This window comes from Acomys russatus, chromosome 17 (genome assembly GCF_903995435.1).
Source record: "Acomys russatus chromosome 17, mAcoRus1.1, whole genome shotgun sequence".
In the NCBI taxonomy this organism is placed as follows: domain Eukaryota; kingdom Metazoa; phylum Chordata; class Mammalia; order Rodentia; family Muridae; genus Acomys; species Acomys russatus.
The window spans coordinates 11,716,206-11,728,278 of record NC_067153.1 but is presented as its reverse complement, the minus strand read 5'-3'; the positions used below and the strand labels follow the sequence as shown (position 1 = coordinate 11,728,278).

Below are 12,073 nucleotides of genomic sequence, written 5' to 3'. Positions count from 1 at the left end.
GAATTTTCCTTCCCATTTTCAATGGGTATCTGGGCACTTCAACTAGGAGAAAACCACCTCACCAGCTGTCAGAATCTCCGGAGACAGAGTAAAGGGAAGAGGAGGGTAAGGATCACTAATTAGCACCTCCAAAATAACTCGGTTCCCTGCCACTCTGCAAAGGTGACCCGCTGCCTCCTGTAGCATTAGATCCTCCTCACTAAAGCACAGGCACCGCACTGCCGCCCTCTGGGTTCCACATGGCCTCTTTAGGAAAGTCCCTGATGCCGCATCAGGGCTGGTCTCCTCTGACTACTCCCTTAGTGTAGGCTTCCAGATGTTCCAGGCAGGGTGCTCAGCACCATGCCTTGGACACAAGCATAGTCCAACTCCGCTACTGCTGAGCTGGCCAGATGCTAGGCTCCTGCTGAGCACAGGGCTGGCAGGTAAATGAGAGGCAAGAGATTAACTGTTTTGTTTTGTTTTTAATAGCTCATGACTTCTTACTGATACTTTTAACTCAAACTCTAGACTATAAGACTGTTGACTTCAAATCTTTACACCTGCTACCTCCTGTTCTCCATGTGAGAATCCTAGTTCAAGACCAGATTCCAGTGACAGAGACACAAAAGAGTTGTGAGGGGACGGAGAGATGGGTGAGCGGATGAAGAGCTTTTGGCACAAGGATGAGAATCAGAGTTTGGAAGACACCCCGTATCAACCCTAGGACTCTACATGGACACACATACGTGGTCCCGACACATGTCACAGAGAAGCATGGGCTAGAGCAATGGCTTCGTCTGACCTCAAGCCTCAAGACTCATATAAAAAGCCAAATGTGAAATCAAGTGTCTTGGTTAGATTTTTGCCCCGTTAACATAAGCTGAGGTCATCTGGGAAGATGAAACCACAATTAAAAACGTGCCTCCATCAGGCTGGCCTGAGACAAGCCCATGGGGGATTTTCTTGATTGATGGATAATGTAGAAGGGCTCAAGCACTGTGGCCGTCCCATCCCCAGGAAGTGGTTCTGGAGCCTATGAGAAAGCACACGGGAGCCATTAAGAAGCATCCCTCCAAGGTCTCTGCTTCAGTTCCTGCCTCTGAGTTCCTGTCTGCAGTTCCTACCCTGACTTTCATTGATAATGGTTTATATTCTGTGAGGTGAAATAAACCCTTTCCTCTCCCAAGAGTTTCTGGGCTTTCTTTTTTTTTTTTTTTTTTTTTTTTTTTTTTTTTTCTTTTGGTGGGAATTGTTTTGTTTGCTTGTTTGGTTGGTTTTGTTTTAATGTGTATGGGTGTTCTGCCTGCTTATATGTCTATGTAACCCATGCCTATAGATGCCAGAAGAAGGCATCAGATCCCCTAGGCCTGGAGTTATTGATGGTACTGAGCCTACCATGTGGATGCTGGGAATTGAACCTGGGTCCACTAAAAGAGCAGCCAGTACTCTTAACTGTTAAGCCATCTCTCTAGCCTACGCTGGTTTTGGCCAGTGTTTTATCACAGGAAGAGAAACCTAGCTAAGATAACAAGCATTTGTAATCTCACTAGTCAGTCACCACAGTCTACTTGGTATTCTAGGTCAGTGAGAGACCCTACCTCAAAAAACGGTGGATGAGCCAGGCATGGTGGTATACATCTTTGTTCTAGAACTGAGGAGGAGGCAGGTGGATCTCTATGAGTTCAAGGCCAACCTGGTTTACTCAGTTTCAGGCCAACCAAAGATACATAATGAGATCTTGTCTCAAAAAATAAAAATAAAAGACAGCAAAGATGGGTAGCACCTGAGAAATGGAACCCAAGATTATTATCTAGCCTTTACATGAGCATATTACACACATGTACATGTACCCTCATGTGCATGAACACACAAAAAAAGTTTGTTTACTTTATTTCACAATAGTATGCACTTAGGGATTATTAATCCAAGTGTTAATCCTAATGATATCATTACTGACATCAGCTTAAAAATTACTTGAACACGCAATATCATCTCCTACTGCTTTTTAGATCAGCGTAGTGTGTGCATGCTGTGGGAGCCAATGGCCGTGACAGAGTACATGTGTGCACGCTGTGGGAGCCAATGGCCATGACAGAGTACATGTGTGCAGGCTGTGGGAGCCAATGGCCATGACAGAGTACATGTGTGCAGGCTGTGGGAGCCAATGGCCATGACAGAGTACATGTGTGCATGCTGTGGAAGCCAATGCCGTGACAGAGTACATGTGTGCAGGCTGTGGGAGCCAATGGCCATGACAGAGTACATGTGTGCAGGCTGTGGGAGCCAATGGCCGTGACAGAGTACATGTGTGCATGCTGTGGAAGCCAATGCCGTGACAGAGTACATGTGTGCATGCTGTGGAAGCCAATGCTTGCGACAGAGTACATGTGTGCAGGCTGTGGGAGCCAATGGCCATGACAGAGTACATGTGTGCAGGCTGTGGGAGCCAATGGCCACTAAAGAGTACATGTGTGCATGCTGTGGGAGCCAATGGTCATGACAGAGTACATGTGTGCACGCTGTGGGAGCCAATGGCCGTGACAGAGTACATGTGTGCATGCTGTGGAAGCCAATGCCGTGACAGAGTACATGTGTGCAGGCTGTGGGAGCCAATGCCGTGACAGAGTACATGTGTGCAGGCTGTGGGAGCCAATGGCCGTGACAGAGTACATGTGTGCATGCTGTGGGAGCCAATGGTCATGACAGAGTACATGTGTGCACGCTGTGGGAGCCAATGGTCATGACAGAGTACATGTGTGCAGGCTGTGGGAGCCAATGGCCGTGACAGAGTACATGTGTGCATGCTGTGGGAGCCAATGGTCATGACAGAGTACATGTGTGCAGGCTGTGGGAGCCAATGGCCATGACAGAGTACATGTGTGCAGGCTGTGGGAGCCAATGGCCACTAAAGAGTACATGTGTGCAGGCTGTGGGAGCCAATGGCCATTAAAGAGTACATGTGTGCAGGTTGTGGGAGCCAATGGCCATCACAGAGTACATGTGTGCAGGCTGTGGGAGCCAATGGCCACTAAAGAGTACATGTGTGCAGGCTGTGGGAGCCAATGGCCATTAAAGAGTACATGTGTGCAGGCTGTGGGAGCCAATGGCCGTGACAGAGTACATGTGTGCAGGCTGTGGGAGCCAATGGCCGTGACAGAGTACATGTGTGCAGGCTGTGGGAGCCAATGGCCGTGACAGAGTACATGTGTGCATGCTGTGGGAGCCAATGGCCATCACAGAGTACATGTGTGCACACTGTAGGAGCCAATGGCCGTGACAGAGTACATGTGTGCAGGCTGTGGGAGCCAATGCTTGTGACAGAGTACATGTGTGCAGGCTGTGGGAGCCAATGGCCATCACAGAGTACATGTGTGCACACTGTAGGAGCCAATGGCCATGACAGAGTACATGTGTGCAGGCTGTGGGAGCCAATGGCCGTGACAGAGTACATGTGTGCAGGCTGTGGGAGCCAATGGCCGTGACAGAGTACATGTGTGCAGGCTGTGGGAGCCAATGGCCGTGACAGAGTACATGTGTGCATGCTGTGGGAGCCAATGCCGTGACAGAGTACATGTGTGCACGCTGTGGGAGCCAATGGCCATGACAGAGTACATGTGTGCAGGCTGTGGGAGCCAATGGCCACTAAAGAGTACATGTGTGCAGGCTGTGGAAGCCAATGGCCACTAAAGAGTACATGTGTGCAGGCTGTGGGAGCCAATGGCCGTGACAGAGTACATGTGTGCATGCTGTGGGAGCCAATGGCCACTAAAGAGTACATGTGTGCAGGCTGTGGAAGCCAATGGCCACTAAAGAGTACATGTGTGCAGGCTGTGGGAGCCAATGGCCACTAAAGAGTACATGTGTGCAGGCTGTGGGAGCCAATGGCCACTAAAGAGTACATGTGTGCAGGCTGTGGAAGCCAATGGCCACTAAAGAGTACATGTGTGCAGGCTGTGGGAGCCAATGGCCACTAAAGAGTACATGTGTGCAGGCTGTGGGAGCCAATGGCCACTAAAGAGTACATGTGTGCAGGCTGTGGGAGCCAATGGCCGTGACAGAGTACATGTGTGCAGGCTGTGGGAGCCAATGGCCACTAAAGAGTACATGTGTGCAGGTTGTGGGAGCCAATGGCCATCACAGAGTACATGTGTGCAGGTTGTGGGAGCCAATGGCCGTGACAGAGTACATGTGTGCAGGCTGTGGGAGCCAATGGCCGTGACAGAGTACATGTGTGCAGGTTGTGGGAGCCAATGGCCGTGACAGAGTACATGTGTGCAGGCTGTGGGAGCCAATGGCCGTGACAGAGTACATGTGTGCAGGTTGTGGGAGCCAATGCCGTGACAGAGTACATGTGTGCATGCTGTGGGAGCCAATGGCCGTGACAGAGTACATGTGTGCACGCTGTGGGAGCCAATGGCCGTGACAGAGTACATGTGTGCAGGCTGTGGGGGCCAATGGCCGTGACAGAGTACATGTACACTCTCCCCTCTAACACCTCCTGGGTCTTGGTACATGATGCTCACAGTCCTCGTGACACTGTCACTCTAGCTGTCTTGACCGTCCTACAAGTATTCAGAATCTTCGAGAGGAAAACATTGAGAAGATAATGTTTGCATTCCTGTATCCTGACAACTGATCTGGACTCTTGATGACTGAGACTAGAGGCTGCAGACCTGAAGATCTTGCCTTCCATTTCATTACATAAGTGTCTGAAAACATATTCTTCAGTTGGGTTGGGGCAGATACTGCCCTTGTCAGAAAGTCCAGCGATCATCTGATCTCCATTATTTCATAAATCACTTGCCATTTTGGCCTGAAGGCAAGTAATTGTATTAGGGTGTCTGGGGCTCCCTGGGTCAGTGTTCTCATGCAAACACTGTGTTGTTCAGTAAACATCTCAAGGATTTACTTTTGCTTTACAGAGTTTCCTTGAGTTCTGGCTAGCAGGCTGTGGCTCTCTGTTCTGTCTCACGGTGATGCAGGAGGTGGAATGCGCAGGTGATGCACGTGCACCTGCGCGAGTTGCCTCAGTCCTCTAGCATTTCCCCTTCTCACACTTTTCTAGTGTTCTTCCTCTTTCCCTTCTGAGTCCCTATCACTCACCCAAGACCAGAGAGCTTTGCTTGAGTTTTTAGTTCCCTCCTTCGTTCTCTCCATCTCGGTGCTGAGGTTTTTCTAACTTGGAATTATGTTCCTCTAAAACTTGAATAGTTTCTTGGTGTCTTTTAACTTACTTGAAAGGACTTTACAAATCCTTTTTAAGGTGCGCCCCAGCATGCTGCAAGACACACTTCCGCATACCATGCCCTGGGTTTCTTCTGTAACACTGCATAGGACTCGACCTTGATCCTTCCCGTTGGCCATCTTTACTGAGCTGGTTACTGAGTGAACACTAGGAGAGATGGCTGCCAGCTGCCTTCCCTCTGAAGGGCACACACACATTTTTTTCCTATGCTCTGTGGTGTTGTGGCCTTGGGAGCTCACACTGCATACTGCGGGGCACGGTGCCTACACACGCACAGCGATGCCTTCTTGCTCCTTCACTAAGCTACCCAAATCGATTCCTGCAGCTCCTACTCAGTCAGGTCCTCGTTCTTACTCTAAAAGAACTTTGCTCCTGGAATATACAAGAACCTGTTCATAACATGTTCCAGTTGCTATTTGGGAATCAGACCAAATAAGCGGCCTCGGGCTATTCAGGGATTGCTGGTCTGTCACCATCACTACCAACTTCCTGTTCCCTCTTATGTGATACTGAGGCCTCTCAGCTGCCAGTGGTGGTTTTGATGCACTTGCTCATATTTTGGAGTCTTGAAGGACCCTGATGTTAGCTACATATTTCGCCTAAGGGTATTTGGTTCTGTATTTCTTTGGTCTTCTTTATTAGGCTACCTAAAGACACACAACATCTGAGACAGCTTATATAGCTGTCTTCCAAGATTTCTCATCATAAACATAACATTCCCAGAAATGAGAAACTCCTGGGTGTTGTAAAGTACTTTCTGGTTGAAAGGTGACTTCTCCTACCCTGAAGGAAGATAAAGGCTGCCCCGGAATCCACAGGCTCAGGAAGCTACTGGCTCTGAGAATTTACTTAAAAACCAAAACATAATAGATCAGAGCAGTACTCTGCATGGCAACTTTCCCACCCTGGTTTGTTTGTTTGGCTTGGTTTTTGAAAAATATCAAACCTACAGAAAAGCTACCAGCATAGAAATGAGGAGTTGTAGACCCTTCACCAAAAAGCACTAGTGTTCAGTAACTTGACGCATTTACTTTCACGTCATCTTTTCATATCAAAGAAAGTGCAAGCATAATTACCTCTCTCCCTTTCATAGTTCTGAATATGCTTCCCGGGAAGCGGCTCACTTTGCTGTGGTTTCATTATCGCTTTCAATGCACCTGCCATCGACACAACGGCATCACCTAATACGTGTACACATCCAATTTGCCCACTGTCTCAGAACTGGGATGCAATTAAGAATTACACAAAGCCTTTGACTCTTGTATTGCTTCAACCTCCACTGACTAGGAACAGTTTTCCCATTTTCTTCTACCAAAAAATCAGGAATTGTAGTAAAGCTTACGTACAGAATTGTTGGAAATTTTAAACAGGAACAGATATAGTGGCGTAGGCCTATAACATCAGTAACATGGGTAGCTGAGACAGGAGAATCACAAATTCAAAGAGGACTGCCTAGGCAGCTTGGTAAGACCCTGCCTTGAAATTTTTGAAGAAATTTTTTTCAAAGGCCAGGGATATACTTCCATGGGGCATCTCTTACCTAACATATGCAAGGCCCTACATTCAAGTTCCAGTGTATCCCTCTTCAAAACAAACAAACAAACAAACAAATAACAACAGCAGCGATCACAAAGTGGACAGGCCGGCCGCCACACACAGATCTGAGCATGCTCAGTAGCCCCTACGCCTCTTCCCATCTGTCCGCAGCCCACACTATGTCCAGTATCCCAACTGTGCAACATCTATATTTATTGCTGTAGGCTCGCAAAGCTGCATCTAATTCCAGTAGCCATAGATAATATGAGTTCATGCCTGAAAAAGAAACTGAGTCCAGTTTCCACGTTTCTGACACTGTCCAGTTAGGAGTCACAGGGGTTCCTCTCCCAGGGGCAGCAAATTAGTCTCCACCATGATCTTACAGCTGTCTTCAAACAAAGGCTGAACAACATCCAAGTAACCAACCTCTCAGAACTCCTCAGAGTGCTGTGTGTCCCAGTGCTGGGTAAGGGTCTCTGCCTTGTTCTAGGACTGCTGTGTGGACAGCCTGGGCAGCCACTGGCTGGTATCGGCAGAGATGTGCCCTCATTAATAACCATGTTGCCACATCTAACTGACCAGGTATTAAATTAGCCTACATTTGCAAAGCCCCAGGAAACCATGATTCTAGTGCTGATTTAATTCTCTTTTTACCAGATCAAAGCAGTTTCCCCAGATGACAAATCTCAGACTGCCTCGGCCTGTGGTAAACAAAGGTAGGAATTGGTGTGAGAAACAAGTAAGCGCTGGGAACCAGCAAAACACTAGGAGCCAAAGTTTCCACCTCAGGGACAACCTGACACCAGTGGTCAGCAGCAGAGACCCATTCTAGAGCCTTACTTTGAGTCTCACAAACCAATCTCAGGTAGATGACATTGCCTGGACATGTCCCATGGGTCACATCTGAGCAAATATTCCAGCAGTAGGTATCTGCATGGAGTCTCGGGACTGGGTAACATTCACTCTGCCTAATTCCCCCCTTGGGGAAAAAAGTTACCTAAGGTAACCCTCTGTCTACAGACCTAAAACTCAGCAAGCAGAGGGGGTGAGGCAGGTTACAAACACACAAAAAGAAAAAAAAGGCCCTTGTGTCACATTTGGTTTAGGTAGTGGTTCTAGAAATCAAACCCATGGCTCTGAGTCCTCTGAACAAGTATTCTGCACTGAGCTATAACCTGCCCCCTACCCCAAAGCTGGTTCTCCTGCTCCCCACTACCCGGACCTGATATCTGATGTTTGCATGTCCTGATATGTTAAATCCATGTGATGTTTTTCCATTTCTAGTACGTACAACACTTGTTTTCCTATCCTTACTAATAATACAAAGAGAATGTTGTTGGGGGTTTGGTCTGTTGCTATGTATTCTAGTGCTAATTTCTGGCCTCAAAGATCTGGTTGCTGCCCAGTGGCGCAGTGTGAACTTTGTTCACTAAGTGATACTGTGTGGATTTACTCCCCAGTATTCTCTGACTAGTTAAGTAAAGTAGCTGACAGCCTATAGCTGGGCAGAAAAGAAGTAGGCGGAGCTTAGGTTCCCAGGCTTGAGGAAGATGTGTACCATGAGGAAAGAAGGAAGAAGAAGAGGAGAGAGGGGAAAGAAGCTTGCAACTGGACGGGACAGACTAGGAGCACGTGGCCAAGAGAAGTTGACTCTGAGGACAGACTGATGGAGCAGAAGCCACTGGGGAGTCATCAGATTGGCAAGTGACTGGCATATGTGTGGGTTTTAAGGATAGTAGGAATAGAATATCTCAGAACCTGCCTAGGATAGTGCCTACAGCTTAATAATAAATCATAGTCTCTCTGTGTCAATCACTGGGGAACTAGCTGGTTAGAGAAAACAGCCACCATTTTAATTCCCTACATATATAAATATTACTAATCGATTTACAGACTATCAGCTTCAGGGATGGCATTTCAACACTGGGGTGGGGGAGGGCGCAAACTTCAGGAAGGGGTGACAGACTCAACTCACAGACTTACTTAAGTCCTTACTCCTTACTGTGAGGTTAAGGGACACAGGACCGTGGTGGGAGCAGTGCACTCACAACATGAGGTGAACAGCAGAGCTCTCATCTCCACTGCACTGCACGAGGGCACATCAAGAAGATTAACACTGTCTGCAGGCCAGGAAGAGAACCCTCACCAGGAATCAAATCTGTTGGAACTTTGGCGTGAACTTCCCAGCCTCCCAACTGTGAGAGTGCCCTCTACAGTATTTTGTTAAGTTGAGCCAAGACAGAGTTGACAGGGTGAATTTTGTACATAGCAACTGATGCAACAAAACCACCTGGCAGCTCATTCCTGTATCCTTTGCACATAGGCCTGAGATCACCAACAACTCTTTAAAGATGTCTTTGGGGCACTTTCTTCACAAGAATGAAGATGAGTACCACCAGAACCCCACAATGAGGGGAGAGAGACTTCATGCTATGTCATCCACACATGCACTCTTGATCCCTTCATGGCCTCAATGCAAGGCTGAAGGAGTCAAGGCCTTTGTCCCTATTCCAAAGTGAAGAGACAGAAGATGAGTAAGCGTCAGCCAGGGTAAGGCATAAGAGCTGAAGAGCGCATCTGTCTCTGACTAAGAAGATGGCACGGCCTTGCTGCAAGGGGATGCTTGGCCTAAGGCCTACAGGATCCAGTACAGGCCATGCAAAGCAGCCAGCACAGCAGGAGAAGCCCTGCAGAAGCAGGCTGAGTAGGTAGTCAGGGGCCGAGGTCAGGAAGCTGGGGACTGCTCATAGAGGTCAAGACGTGGAGGTAATTCCCCGTGACAGAAGAATAAAACCCTTAGCTCATGTTCTGCTAGCTCTCAGCCAGCACAAGGGCAGTAACATGCAGGGATGCTGGAAATGGCTGACCTCAGACAGAGTCCCAGGGCTGAGGAGACACTTCGATGGGCAGGAATCTTGCAGGGTAAATATGAGGGTATGAGCCCCAGGCTGCAGCACCCACATCAAAGCTCTAATTCTAGCACTGGAGGCAGAGGCAGGTGGAGTCCAAGGGCTCACTGACTAGCCAGGCTGGCTGAAATGACAAGATTTGGGTTCAGTGAGAAACCCTTTCTCAGGAGACCAAGGCAGAGAGCATCTGCAGGGCACCGGAAGCCCTGCTCTGATCTCTACATGTATGCACATAGATATAAACATATGTGCACAGATATGCACATATACAAGATACACAGAAAGGTGAGAAGCTCATTTCTAGAGAGAGAGAGAGAGAGAGAGAGAGAGAGAGAGAGAGAGAGAGAATAAACTAGGCCACTGTACCTGTACCACCCTTGCAGCTTTGGGGACCACTCCCAAATAAAGCAAGCTGTATCTAAGTTACATTCCACATCTGCAGGGCCCCAGCCACTCATTCCCGTAACGGACACTGTGAACTCTTACAGTTCCAAATCCTCACAGCCATAGAAATAGGGTTGTAGTCATGCTCAGGTTAGGGGATGCAGGCCCAAAATTCAGACAGTCATCCAAGTTCTGGGGGTCGAGGCCACTGTCTTCAGTAACAGTCATGTTACTGTGCCTCCTTCCAAAGGCCCCATGTTGAAGCCCCTACTACCCACAGCAACTGTACCAAAGACACACTATGAGCAGTTGGTGATGGGTAAACGATGCCATAATGCCAGGGTCCATCTCTAAGGGAGCAACGTCTTTACAAAGGGGGAAGGAGCATGAGATAGACAGTCTCTTTACTTTGTGTGTGGTCACAGCCATAAGATGACCATCTGGGGTCCAGGAAAGGGACCTGAAACCCTGCTCTCAGGCCTCAGGTCCATGAGGAGTAAGGGGCTGGTATACAAGCCATGTCATCTAAGATCTTTGCAACAGTGGCCCGAGCTCACTCATATACCACACCAGGCCTCCAGTGCCCAGAACCAGGCTTCGTAACTTGGTGTAAGGAATCTGTAACCACCATGCCTGGTCAGTCTGTCCTCCTGCTGTGAGGAAGTCCCACTGCCCCAGACTCCTACACAAACCAGCAGGCTCTGAGAGAACACTTTATCATAGCAGCTGCAGTTACATCAAAAATTGTGGCAATTCTTACATTCCATATATTTAGGACGACCTCCCAGCAAATGACAACAAAAGAGTCAAGAGGGGGGATTAAGAAATAGTTTAGCTATCTCCTGTGCCAATGTGTTCCAGGCTCTTCCCCACTTTTTCTTCTAACCAATTTAGTGTCTCTAGTTTTATGTTGAGGTCTTTAATCCACTTGGACTTGAGTTTTGTGCATGGTGACAAATATAGGTCTAATTGCATTTTTCTACATGCAGACATCCAGTTAGACCAGCACCATTTGTTGAAGATGTTATCCTTTTTCCATTGAATAGATTTGGCTTCTCTGTCAAAAATCAAGTGACTATGTGTGTGTGGATTCATTTCTGGGTCTTTGATTCGATTCCATTGATCAACCAGCCTATTGCTGTGCCAGTACCATGAAGTTTTAATTACTATTGACCACCTCCCCTTGGTGGGGAGGCTTGGTGGCACTCAAAGAAAGAATAAGCAGGCTACCAAGATGAGACTTGATAGTCTATGACCATATAGTGGGGGAGGAGGTCCCCATGGTCTTAGCCCTGGGGAAGCGGAACAGGATGAAAGCAGAAGGAGGGAGGAACGAGAGGATACAAGTAATGGGACAGCAATTTAGTTGTAATCTGAATAAATTAATAAAATTAATAAAAATGAAAAAGAAAAAAAAAAAACAGTTTAGCTGAAATACACTCATTATTTCCAGACACACATGGTAACTCACTGCTAACAAAGCAGCCAGAGTCTAGGCAGGGAAGCTAATGACTGGCAAGCAAGTGACAAGGTACACACGGCACTGAACAGCAGGATGGGCCAGCAATGTGAATGTCGAGTCAGGACAGGCTCACCGTCACTCAGGTCCTGGAGGAGATTCTCCTGACAAGAGAAGTCCAGCTTTGCCTTGATGTTGATGGTGAGAGTCGCCACCTTCCCGGGCTGCAGAGGGAACTGGGCCAGCGTGTCTTCCAGTTTCCAGCTCAAGAAGTCACCGTACAACTTTTCTGCAACGAGAACAGAGAAGTGAGGAGGATGTACTCATGAGATTCACCTGTCCCCCGAGGAGAAACAGTGGCACAAGAAAAGCTGCGGCTGCCTGGGGACCAAAGGGCCAGCATCTGCCAGATCAGGCAGAGGGGAGGTAGAGTGGGTCATCCCAGGCAGCTCTGCACCTAGTGAGCAGCTCCACCCAGTCAGTGACTTTTGTTGCCTAGGAGGACAGCTCTGCAGAAAGAGAGCACAGAGCTGGGGGAGCTAGGCCCAGTGTTCAGGG

At 48.1% G+C, this 12,073-nt stretch overlaps 1 protein-coding gene across 2 annotated transcripts in view; it reads right to left on the bottom strand.

Moving 5' to 3' along the window:
• Trappc9 (trafficking protein particle complex subunit 9) overlaps positions 1-12,073 on the bottom strand; it is a 456,412-nt gene that overhangs the window by 323,978 nt on the left and 120,361 nt on the right. For both annotated transcript variants that reach the window (XM_051159558.1, XM_051159557.1), the window contains one exon: positions 11,652-11,804. In XM_051159558.1, coding sequence (XP_051015515.1) covers positions 11,652-11,804 — 153 coding nt within the window. The remainder of the gene's footprint in view (positions 1-11,651; positions 11,805-12,073) is intronic.